At 39.0% G+C, this 10,749-nt stretch overlaps 1 protein-coding gene across 1 annotated transcript in view; it reads left to right on the plus strand.

Annotated features, from left to right (window-relative positions):
* Positions 1-8,574, plus strand: part of METTL8 (methyltransferase 8, methylcytidine) — a 108,142-nt gene extending 99,568 nt beyond the window's left edge. The window contains exons 7-9 of the mRNA XM_007953024.1: positions 7,349-7,455; positions 7,591-7,656; positions 8,384-8,574. Of these exons, the coding sequence (XP_007951215.1) occupies positions 7,349-7,455; positions 7,591-7,656; positions 8,384-8,574 (364 nt within the window). The remainder of the gene's footprint in view (positions 1-7,348; positions 7,456-7,590; positions 7,657-8,383) is intronic.
* Positions 8,575-10,749: the final 2,175 nt, after the last annotated feature.

Here is a 10,749-nt window from a genome sequence, read left to right on the forward strand (position 1 = left end):
TTCCCTTCAAGGCTCAGGGGTCCAAGATTATCTTCTGTGTTTGTGTTAATTGGTTTCCCTTTTCTTTGTTGAAGAGGGTCTGTGCAGTCTTTCTGTCTAGTCCGCCATCTTGCTGGAACTCCCCTAATTCTGTCAGTTTTTGCTTCGTGTGTTTTGGGGCTCCATTATAAGTTGGATACCAAAAAAAAAGCCCAGTGCCATCAAGTAGATTCCCATCTCTTAGTAACCCTATGGGACAGAGTAAAACTGCCCCCATAGGGTTTCCAAGGCAGTAAATCATCTTTCTCCCACAGCATGGCTGGTGGGTTCAAGCCACTGACCTTTCAGTTAGCAGCAGAGTGCTTAACCACTGTACCATCAGAGCTCATTGTAAGATGCGTATATATGTATAATTGCTGTATCTTACTGATGGGTTGACTCTTTAATCATTAAAAATTGTTCTTCTAATAAAACTTTTTTTGAAGTTTATTTTGTCTGATACTATTACAGGAGCTCTGGTGGCGTAGTGCCTAAGGTATTTGACTGCTAACCAGAAGGCTGGCGGTTCAAACCCATCAGCCACTCCTTGGAAGGAAGATGGGACAATCTACTTCCATTGAGATACCGCCTTGGAAACCCAAGGAGGATTGCTGTGAGTTGAATCAACTCAACAGTGAATTTGGTGTCTTTTTTGGGGGATTATAGCCAGAAGGCTGGTGGTTCAAACCCACCAGCCACTCCTCGGAAGGAAGATGGGACAATCTACTTCCGTAGTGATAGTGCCTCGGAAACCCAAGGAGGGGTCACTATGAGTCAAGTCTGACTCGATGGCACACGACAACAGCTATTTTGTGGTTGTTATTTGCATAGTATATATTTTTCCATCCAACTACTTTCATCTTATTTGTATCTTTGACTCTGAAGTGTGTGTCCTTTATACAACAATTAGTTTGATCTTGGTTTTGTTTTGTTTTGTTTTGTTTTTTGAAATCTTATCTTACAGTCTTCTTCCTCTTGGTTATATTATTTAATCCATTCACATTTAATATTATTTGTATGGTTAGATTTACACTTGCCTTTTGCTTTTTGATTTCTATATCTTTTTTTTTTTTTTTTGTATCTGTCCCTCTGTTTCTCCTTTACTGTTTTCTTTTTACGTGGAGTGAATATTTTCTAGTGTCTCAATTTAATTCCTTTAATGATTTTTTTAAAAGTTATTTTCTTAGTTTTGCTCTAGGGCTTATATATCTAACTTATGAGCATGTATTTCAGATTTATAATAACTTAATTCAAATGACTTATAGAAACTTTTTCCTATGTAGCTATAGTCCCTGCTTTTTATTATTATTATTATTATACACTTTGCTGCTAACCAGAAGGTCAGCAGTTCAAACCTACCCACAGTCTCCCTAGGAGAAAAGACCTAGCCATCTGTTCCCATAAAAATTATAGCCACTAAAGCATGTAAGGTGCTCTGGTGATGTAGTGCCTAAGGCGTTTGACTGCTAACCAGAAGACTGGCAGTTCAAACCCACCAGCCACTCTTTGGAAAGAAGATTGGGCAATCTACTTCCGTAGTGATACTGCTTCAGAAACCCAAGGAGGGGTCACTATGAGTTGGATCCAACTCAACGACAGTGAGTTTGGTTTTTTGGAAAACATCTTAGTCATATAGGGTCTCTATAAGTCAGAATCGACTCCACAGCACACAATAACAACACCAACAGGACCGTGGTAGTGATAGTGGATTCAGCACCTGGATAAGTTCTAGAAAAGTGGCTTTCCTGGCAGCTTAGAAAATCTAGACACAAATGAACAGCAAGCAATTCAGCTAGAGCTTGAGTCTAAGAGTTCCAGCTTAAATGAGAATAAAACCACAGTCCTTTTTGACATTGAAATAAAAGAAAGTATAACATGTTTAAAGAGCCCTGGTGGTATAGTGGTTAAAATGCTCGGCTGCTAACCAAAGATCAGAGTTTCAAACCCACGAAAAAGATGGGTTCACTCCGAAAGATGTGGCAGTCAGGTTCCATAAAGATTTACAGCACTGGAAACCCTATGGGACAGTTCTACTCTGTCCTACAGGGTAGCTGTACATTGGAATCAACTCAGCAACGGTTTTGGGTTGGGTATAATGTGCTTACCACAGATGCAAGTATACAGTAGGTAATCAGTAAATACTCCTTTATCATTTCTGCTCTTCCTTCTCTTCTCCCTCCATCCAGAAATGAGTGAGGATAACAGAGCTGGCCCAAGTAGGATAAAGAAAGAAAAGGGACTTTCTCCCATTCTTGTCTTATCCATCACATCCCTGGTCCATCCCATCTCAGTAACTGGCTCTGGTACTGTGTTATGGATCAAGATAGGATGATCAGGGAAAGCAGCTCCCCAACCCTTGCCTTTACCCACAATCCTAGACATTAACAAATAGTTGGGAGAAAGGGTTTTCTGAAGGAGGTGAATATATGTTGAAGTACTTGGCTCTGTTTTTCTGCATTTTAGCTTCATATTTATTTTACTAATTCATGCAGAAAGAGATTTTCCTTTCCTCCTCTGTACATGAACATTCATGTACAGAGTATCTGAAAGTGAGTATCTTAGGGTTTAGGTTTTGTTTTCTTTAACTGCCAAAGCTTGAGGATATAAATACATTGTGAAAATAATCTATAATAAAGTAAACAATGAAAAAAATATTTTTCTTTTTCCCTCTGATGTTCGTTTTTTAAAAACAAACCTAATCTTAACCTAATCGTGTTATCACTTTGTCATATTTCTCTCTTCTTTTCATGGTTACCTTCATTTTCTTACTACCTACCTACTTCATAACTTGACATAATCTGGCTTTCACTCTACTATTCTACTGAACAGTGTTTTAATGGGAAGAAAATTATGAATTACCTGATTCAGACCATTCATTTGTAAAATATGAAAACCTGAGGTTTTAAGTGGCTTGGATAAAGCAGAGACAGCAAATATTTAGCACACAGGTGGCCATTTACCATTCCCTGCCCATGTCAGACATTGATAATCAATTTTGTACTCCATCATTTCCACTGAGCCCTCAGAGTCCCTCTCAGTAGAGTCTGTAGGCAGCCAATGCTGATCATTGCAGCACTGATACACGATCTGAAATCTTTGCCATCCCAGGCCCATAATCACTTGTAAGGCTATGACTCTTAATCATAACGCTAAATCAAGGGCAGTTACAAGGATCATGCTTAATTGAGGGCCAGGTGAGTAGAATAAATAGTAAATATTACAAGAATACAGAGAAGGAAAGCAAAGGCTTTCCCATATTGAGCTGGGTCTTGTGTGAACAGAATTTAAATACTTAGAGAATGAGGAGGAGAGAATTCTTTGAGGGGAAACCATGAGCAGAGGCATGGATGACTGCTCAGAGCCAAGCATATATGAGTTTGGCTAGGACAGATGCTTCAAATGATAAATAGTAGGGAAGATGTTGCAAAGGTTAATTGGGGTCAATAGTTAGAGATATTAAGGATTCCACTGAGAAGTTAAGATTTTATCCTGTGGATTCAAATCATGAAAATTTTGAGCAAGGGAATGATTTAACCAAATCAACATTTTAGACAGTGTTAGTTGTTAGGTGCCATCAAGTCGATTCTGACTCCTAGCAACCCTGTGTACAAGAGAACAAAACACTGCCCAGTCTTAGACCATCCTCACGGTCATTGATGTTTGAGCCTACTGTGTCATTCCATGTCATTGAGAGTCTTCCTCTTTTTTGCTGACCCTCTACTTTACCAAGCATGATGTCCTCCTCCAGAGACTGGTTCCTCCTGATAACGTGTCCAAAGTAAGTGAAATGAAGTATCACTATCCTTGTTTCAAAGGAGAATTCTGGCTGTACTTCTTCAAAGACAGATTTGTCCATTCTTTTGGCAATCCATGATATATTTAATATTCTTCACTAATACTATGATCCAAAGCATCAATTCTTCTTTGTTGTTGTTGTTATGTGCTGTCGAGTTGCCCCCAACTCATAACGAACCCTTCTTGGATTTCCGAGGCGGTATCACTACAGAAGTAGATTGCCCAACCTTCCTTCCGAGGAGTGGCTGGTGGGTTTGACTTCTGGTTAGTAGTCAAGTGCCTTTGGCACTATGCTACCGGAGCTCCTAATTCTTCTTTAGTCTTCCTTATTTGTTGTCCAGCTTTTACCTGCTTATGAGATGATTGAAAAGACCATGACTTACTAGAGAGATACAAATCAAAACAATGAGATATCACCTCACCCCAGCAATAATAACAAAGTTCAGAAAGACAGAAAACAACATATGCTGGTGAGGGTGTGAAGAGATTGGAACTCTCATACACCATTGGTGGGAATGAAAAATGGTATAACCATTGTGGAAAACAGTATGCTGCTTCCCTAAAAAGTTGAGAATAGAAATACCATTTTATCCAGCAATCCCATCCTAAAGAAGTGAGACCCAGAACACAAATAGATACATGCACACCCATGTTTATTGAAGCACTAGTCACAATAGCAAAGAGATGGAAACAACCTATGTGCCCATCAGTAGATGAATGGATAACCAAACTATGGTACATACACACAACGGAATACTATGCAATATAACACCTCATAACGTGGCTGAACTTGAAGGACATTATGCTAAGTGAAATGAGTCAATCACAGAAGGACAAATACTGTATGAGGCCACTACTATAAAAAGTCAAGGAAAGGTTTACATATGGAAGGAAATATTCTTTGTTGGTTACCAGCATTGGAAGAAGAGGGGAGGGAAATTTGCTAGCTAGTTAAGAGACACATAATGAATTAGATGAAGGGAAATCCAGTATACCAAAAGTGGGTGACCAGGAAAAGGAAGACACAGAAAGGTACCGACAACAAGGTAAATACTATTACATACGCAATACTGCTTTATCAGTAATGATAAACATTAATCTACGAGTGGATACGTAGGTAGATAGGCAAGATGATCAGGTATGGGTAGGCAAGTGGGAATATACCCATGAGCGTATATGGGTTTGGCAGATGATCTTTCTACATACGTAACTGTATGTGCTATAAAAATCTTCACATATATAATAGAGCTTACAGGAGACAGAGTTATGATAACTTCTTAGCCGTAATCAAACACCTTGAGTGAGTGAATCTCTGGGTCTGTGGGCTCAGGACCATGATTGTGGGGGACATCAAGCTCAAGTGGCACAACATAGTACACAAAAACACTGTTCTCTGTCCTACCTTGGTGACTGACAACTGGGCTTTTAAAAGCTTGCAAGCAGCTATCTAAGATCCAACTATTGGTCTCTCGTCTGGAGCGAAGAGGAGTGAAGAAAATCAAGATGCCTGAAAATAATTAGTCCAAGGGGCTAGTAGACATGCAGACCTCAGCCTACATGACCCTGAGGCCAGAAGAACTAGGTGGTGCCTGCTACCATTGTCAGCCTCTTGGAGAGGAATCAAAATTGGAGATCCTGGATAGAGTGGGAGAAAAATGAAGAACAAAATTCAAAATCATGAAAAAGACCAGGCTTACTGGTCTGATAGAGACTGGTGGCCCCAAGACTGTGGCCATAAGTCACCCTTTGGGACTGGAATTGAACTCATTCCTGTGGCTTAACTTTCAGCCCAACGATAGCCAGGCTTACAATGTGAATGATAATACCAGGGAGGTGCACTCCTTAGAACAATCAACCGTGGGAGAGCACAAGGAGAGCACTTGGGCAGGAAGAAAGCTCAGAAGGCAGGAATCCATAGGAAAGAAGGGCACAGGGAAAAGGTAACCCCTGGGAAGAAGTGGGAAAAGATCTCTTACATTATGGGGATTGTAATCAATGTCATGAAACAAAACGTGTGTGCACTGCTGAATGGAAAACCAATTTGCTTTGTAAACTTTCACCCAAATCACAATGAAAAGTTTACAAATAAGTAAATAAACACCATGGCTTGTGTCAGGCTCATCTTAGTTCTCAAAGTGACATCTTTGTTTTTCAACACTTTAAAGAGGTCTAGCAGATTTGTACAGTGCAATAGTACATCATTCCCATTCTTGACTACTGCTTCCGTCAGTGTTGATTTTAATAGAATAATTTGCTCAATAATATGCAGAAAGAATTCATGGGAAGAACAGTGAAACATGTTAGGAAGTTTTTCCATTTCCAGGCCTGAGGAGGTAGTGGTTTGTTCTTAAGGAAGTACCAGAGGGAAACAAGAGAGAAAATGTCAAAGATGCCATGAAAAAGAAGACATAGAATTTGGTGGCCTCAGTCTCTGAGTGGTTAATGTGCTTGGCTGTTAACCCAAAGGTTGGAGGTTCGTGTCCACCCAGAGTTGCCTTGGAAGAAAGGCCTGGGGATCATCTGAAAAATTAGCCATTGAAAGCCTTATGAAGCATGGTCGTACTCTGACATACATGCAGTTTCCATGGGAGGTTGGAATCTACTAGATAGCAACTGCTTTGTACTGGTCAATTGTTGTGGAGAGGATAGTGGAAGAAAGAAAAATAAAAATGGTCAAAAGATTTCACCGAGGTATTATGCTGGTGAATCATGATACCTTTGAACTAAGCAAAGAAGTCAAGAGGAGGAGCTAGTTTTGTAGAAAAGAAGATCCCTGTTTAGGTTCTGGATTTTTTTAAATCTCACAATGAAAATGTAATGCCTTCAGTTTTTATCTGCCTTGAAGCTGGTGGCATAGTGCCTAAGGCACTTGACTGCCAACCAGAAGGCTGGCGGTTCAAACCCACCAGCCACTCATCAGAAGGAAGATGGGGCAATCTGCTTCCATAGTGATACTGCCTCGAAAACCCAAGGAGAGGTCACTATGAGTCATATTCGAATTGAGGGCCGTGAGTTTGTTTTGGTTTGGGATTTGAAGCTACCATAATTTACTGTAAATATCAGGACACATCTGTGGGACTTTGCAATTCAGCTTTGGCATCATACATCACACTCTGCAAAGGCTAGTCATCTGGGTGTTTTGTTTTTTCATTTAGTTCTTTCTTTTATTACTAAGTTGTTACAGTCATTAGTGGAGGAGCTTGGATGGTGGAAGTGGTTTATGATTGGCTGCTATCCAAAAGTTTGGCAGTTTGAACCCACCCAGTGGCTCTGCAGAATAAAAGGTGATCTGCTTTGGTAGAGATTATAGCATCTGGGTCATTTTTTGATACTCTGCCTTTTGAACCTCATTATTTAGTAAATCAGTGTCTTTTCTTCCCTTCTACATAAACCATTGTTGGTTTTTGTTGCCCTTATGTTTGTGGTTTATTTGTCTTTGGCCTTATCAAACTTTTCTTATTCTGTCTTCAGGAGGTTAAATCTGTCATATAAAACAAAATGTCCACAAACAGAGTATCTTGTTTTGTTTTCAAAGGATGCAAAGTGTTGTAAACCGACTGTCCAACTTACTGAAACCAGGGGGAATGTTGTTATTTCGGGACTATGGAAGATATGATAAGACTCAACTTCGTTTTAAAAAGGGTAATATTATATTTAGCTTTGGGATTGTTACTTTCATGTGTTTTAAAGCATGACTTGTTTATAGTTCATGTCAAGCTTTTTTTTTTTTTTCAGAAGGAGTACTAAGTTTCTCTTTCACTGTTATTTCTATTGTAGGGTGTTGTTTATCTGAAAATTTTTATGTTCGTGGAGATGGTACCAGAGCATATTTCTTCACAAAAGGTACGTTTACCTATAAGAGGAAGTAATTAGCTGTTAAAACTCTGGTTACTATTTGCAAGAAGAAATTCAAAAGCTGTAAAAATGAGGCATCAGTGGTTGGTTAAACATCAGATGTTTTCACAGTTCGGTGCCTGTGACTGTTTTAGGTAAAAGCTTGAAAATGGGCTTTTTACCTTTTACTCTTTCTCCATTGAAAGTGCTTCAAGAGTCACTTGTTTCATAACCCAAGTGAAGGTATACTCTGTTCCAGTTTAGAGGCACTATTAGCCCAGGTATGAAAAAATTTGATGACATGACATAGCCAAAGGCTGTGATTTTATGAGTCCATTGAAAATTACTTCTCTTTTTCAGTTCCTCATTTTAAAAAAGCATTTCTGACAGTACCAAATGAATCCTGCACTTATTTCTCTAAACTTATGTGAATACTTTTGTAATGTACCATTTTGGGTCCCTATAAATCAAGAAAAATTCAAAAAGGAGGCACTATTCAAAATATTACAAGCTGCAATCAATAGTGTTATATATCTGTTTATGCCTACTGAGTTACCCTGTTTACACTTAGTATATTTGTGTGAAGGATAAGAAAGCAGGTTTCTTTCACCAGTTTGTACTAAAGACATTTTCTTAGAATAAATGAAATTGAAATGTTCAGTCATTCCATCAGTGTTCCATTGTTCCTTGCCCCCTCCCTCATGTCTAGTCACGTGTCATATCTTTTGTCTCACAGGGGAAGTCCGCAGTATGTTCTGCAAGGCTGGGCTGGATGAGAAGCAAAATCTGGTTGATCGTCGCTTACAAGTTAATAGGAAAAAACAAGTGAAAATGCAGCGAGTGTGGGTTCAAGGCAAATTCCAGAAACCATTGCACTTGACTCAAAATAACTCCAAATTGTTGTTTTCAGTCCTTTCTGATGACTGAATTACATACTAGGTTAAGATAAAGAAAACAGATGACTACACTATTGAAAGACTTCTGCAAAACTTTCATTTCTCAAAAGACAATCAAAAGAAAAGAAGAGAATTTGTATATCCTACTGTTTTTATCATGGGTGAGCTCTTTTGTGCATTTTAAGTACATGTTTCATTATTTGGAAGAGTGCGTTGTATTCTGTATTTTCAAAACTCAGAACACATGATATGCCCAAGCTTGTTTGTGTTTATTATGTCTAACCATTTTGTTTGTTCTTTGAATTGTTTAAGCATTCAGTTAAATTATTGATGTATGTCAGATAATTTTAAGAAACCTTAACTTCCTTTTTTTTTAAAGTAAAAAAAAAAATCATCTGCTTTATTTATACATTAGGCTTAGTAAGTTGGTTCACAAACACAGTGCAACTGTTGTCCATTGTCATCTGACAATAGAGAAGCAATATGCCTTGTTTCCAGGGAAAGCTCAAGACCAAAGTATATTGTTTGTTGTTTGTCTATTGTGGTAGTTAAGGTTGTTGTCAACTTGGTTGGGCCTGGTTGAGTGGCTGGGCAGCTGGAAGTAGTTATTCCCCATGTTGAGATTGGTAGTTAACTCCGTGTGGAATCTGCTGGAGCAGTTGAGTAGCTGCTTTAGAGATGTAGTCTGCTTCCTGTATATAAGAAGCGGCTTTGAGGAAGGTCTCTAGCTTTTTGGCACACTTGAACTCTGCATGTAGCCAAGTCTTCATTCAGTAACCTGCCATGCTCAGCCAATCTTGGGACTTTCATTGGACTTGAATTAATGGCCTGCTGTGCTTTGGTAACATTGGGAACTGTGCCTTTTTACTTGTCAACCTTGGGTTTATCAGCCTCAGCAGCCAGCAGCTGCCTGAGTGAAGAAAGCCTCTAGCTTCAGTGGGCTGAGATCTAGAGGCAGAGCTGAAGCCAAGGTCAAGGGACTTTCACCCAGCCCCTAGAGCCTGGCACTTTGAACTCGGACTTCTAGCCTCCAAACTGTAAGAGAATAAACTCCTGTTTATTAAAGCTGTCTCATTTGTGGTATTTCTGTTAGAGTGGCACTAGTTAACCAAAATATCTATTTTCCCCAAACTTTTTTTTTTTAATTTTAATTCAGAGACTATGTCTGAAATAAAATTTTAGTTTCTCTTTCCTTTCCTAAAATTGGGGAAGTGTGGCCCATGATAATATTATTTTCAAGCTATTCTTAGATGTATAAGTTGTTGCAAGTTTTCTTTAAGACCACTATCATACTCAAGAAAATGCTTAAATTGTACTTGAAAATTTATTTATCACCTTGCCTCAAAAAGGATATAAGTTTGCTTGCAAATTATACTATGTAAAAATGGACTTTCTAAGACTGTTCTTCATTTATTATACAGATATCTACTAAACACTTACATTGTGCTCAGTTACGTGGAATAACACAGTAAAAACCCAGTCTGCTTCTTTAGGATGCATGCATAAGGTCTAGCTGGCAAAGCAAAACATGTACATCCCAAACCTTTAACTCATAATCTAAGATAATATACAAACAAGTGCAGGGAGCTTATAACCAAATGTGGGGACTTTGGTTATAAGCTGCAGAAATCTGGAACAAATGGACAATATCTTGAAAGGACCACCATTGGGATACTTAAGTCCCAACTGTTTTTCTTTTTTGAATTCATTTAAGATTCAATTTCCTAGAAGGGTATGATTGGTCCAACTTGAGTCATGGATTCATCTCTTGACAGGCAGGGCAGGGCAGTTTAACTGATGGTGCCACTGGACCCTATGGAATGGAGGAACGTTTTCAAAGGTAAATCAAGGCACTGTTATCAAACAACACATCTTATAGCAATGATACTAGTAAACTAGGTGACATCAAGTCGATTCCAACTCATGACAATGCCATGTGTGTCAGAGTAGAACTGTACTCATAGGGTTTTCAGTAGCTGAGCTCTGGTGGTGTAGTGCCTAAGGCATTTGACTGCTAACCACTATTTGGAAGGAAGGTTGGCCAATCTTCTTCCGTAGTGATACCCCCTCAGAAACCCAAGGAGGGCTCACTTTGAGTCGGATCAACAGCAGTGAGTTTGGTTTTTTTGGTTTGGAGATAGCGATAGTAACAGTAGTTCCAAAGTGAGAGAGAAAGAGCATTTGTGAGAGGGAATGGGGAAGAATC

This window comes from Orycteropus afer, unplaced genomic scaffold (genome assembly GCF_000298275.1).
Source record: "Orycteropus afer afer isolate SDZICR_OR568_19922 unplaced genomic scaffold, OryAfe1.0 scaffold00001, whole genome shotgun sequence".
Lineage (NCBI taxonomy): Eukaryota > Metazoa > Chordata > Mammalia > Tubulidentata > Orycteropodidae > Orycteropus > Orycteropus afer.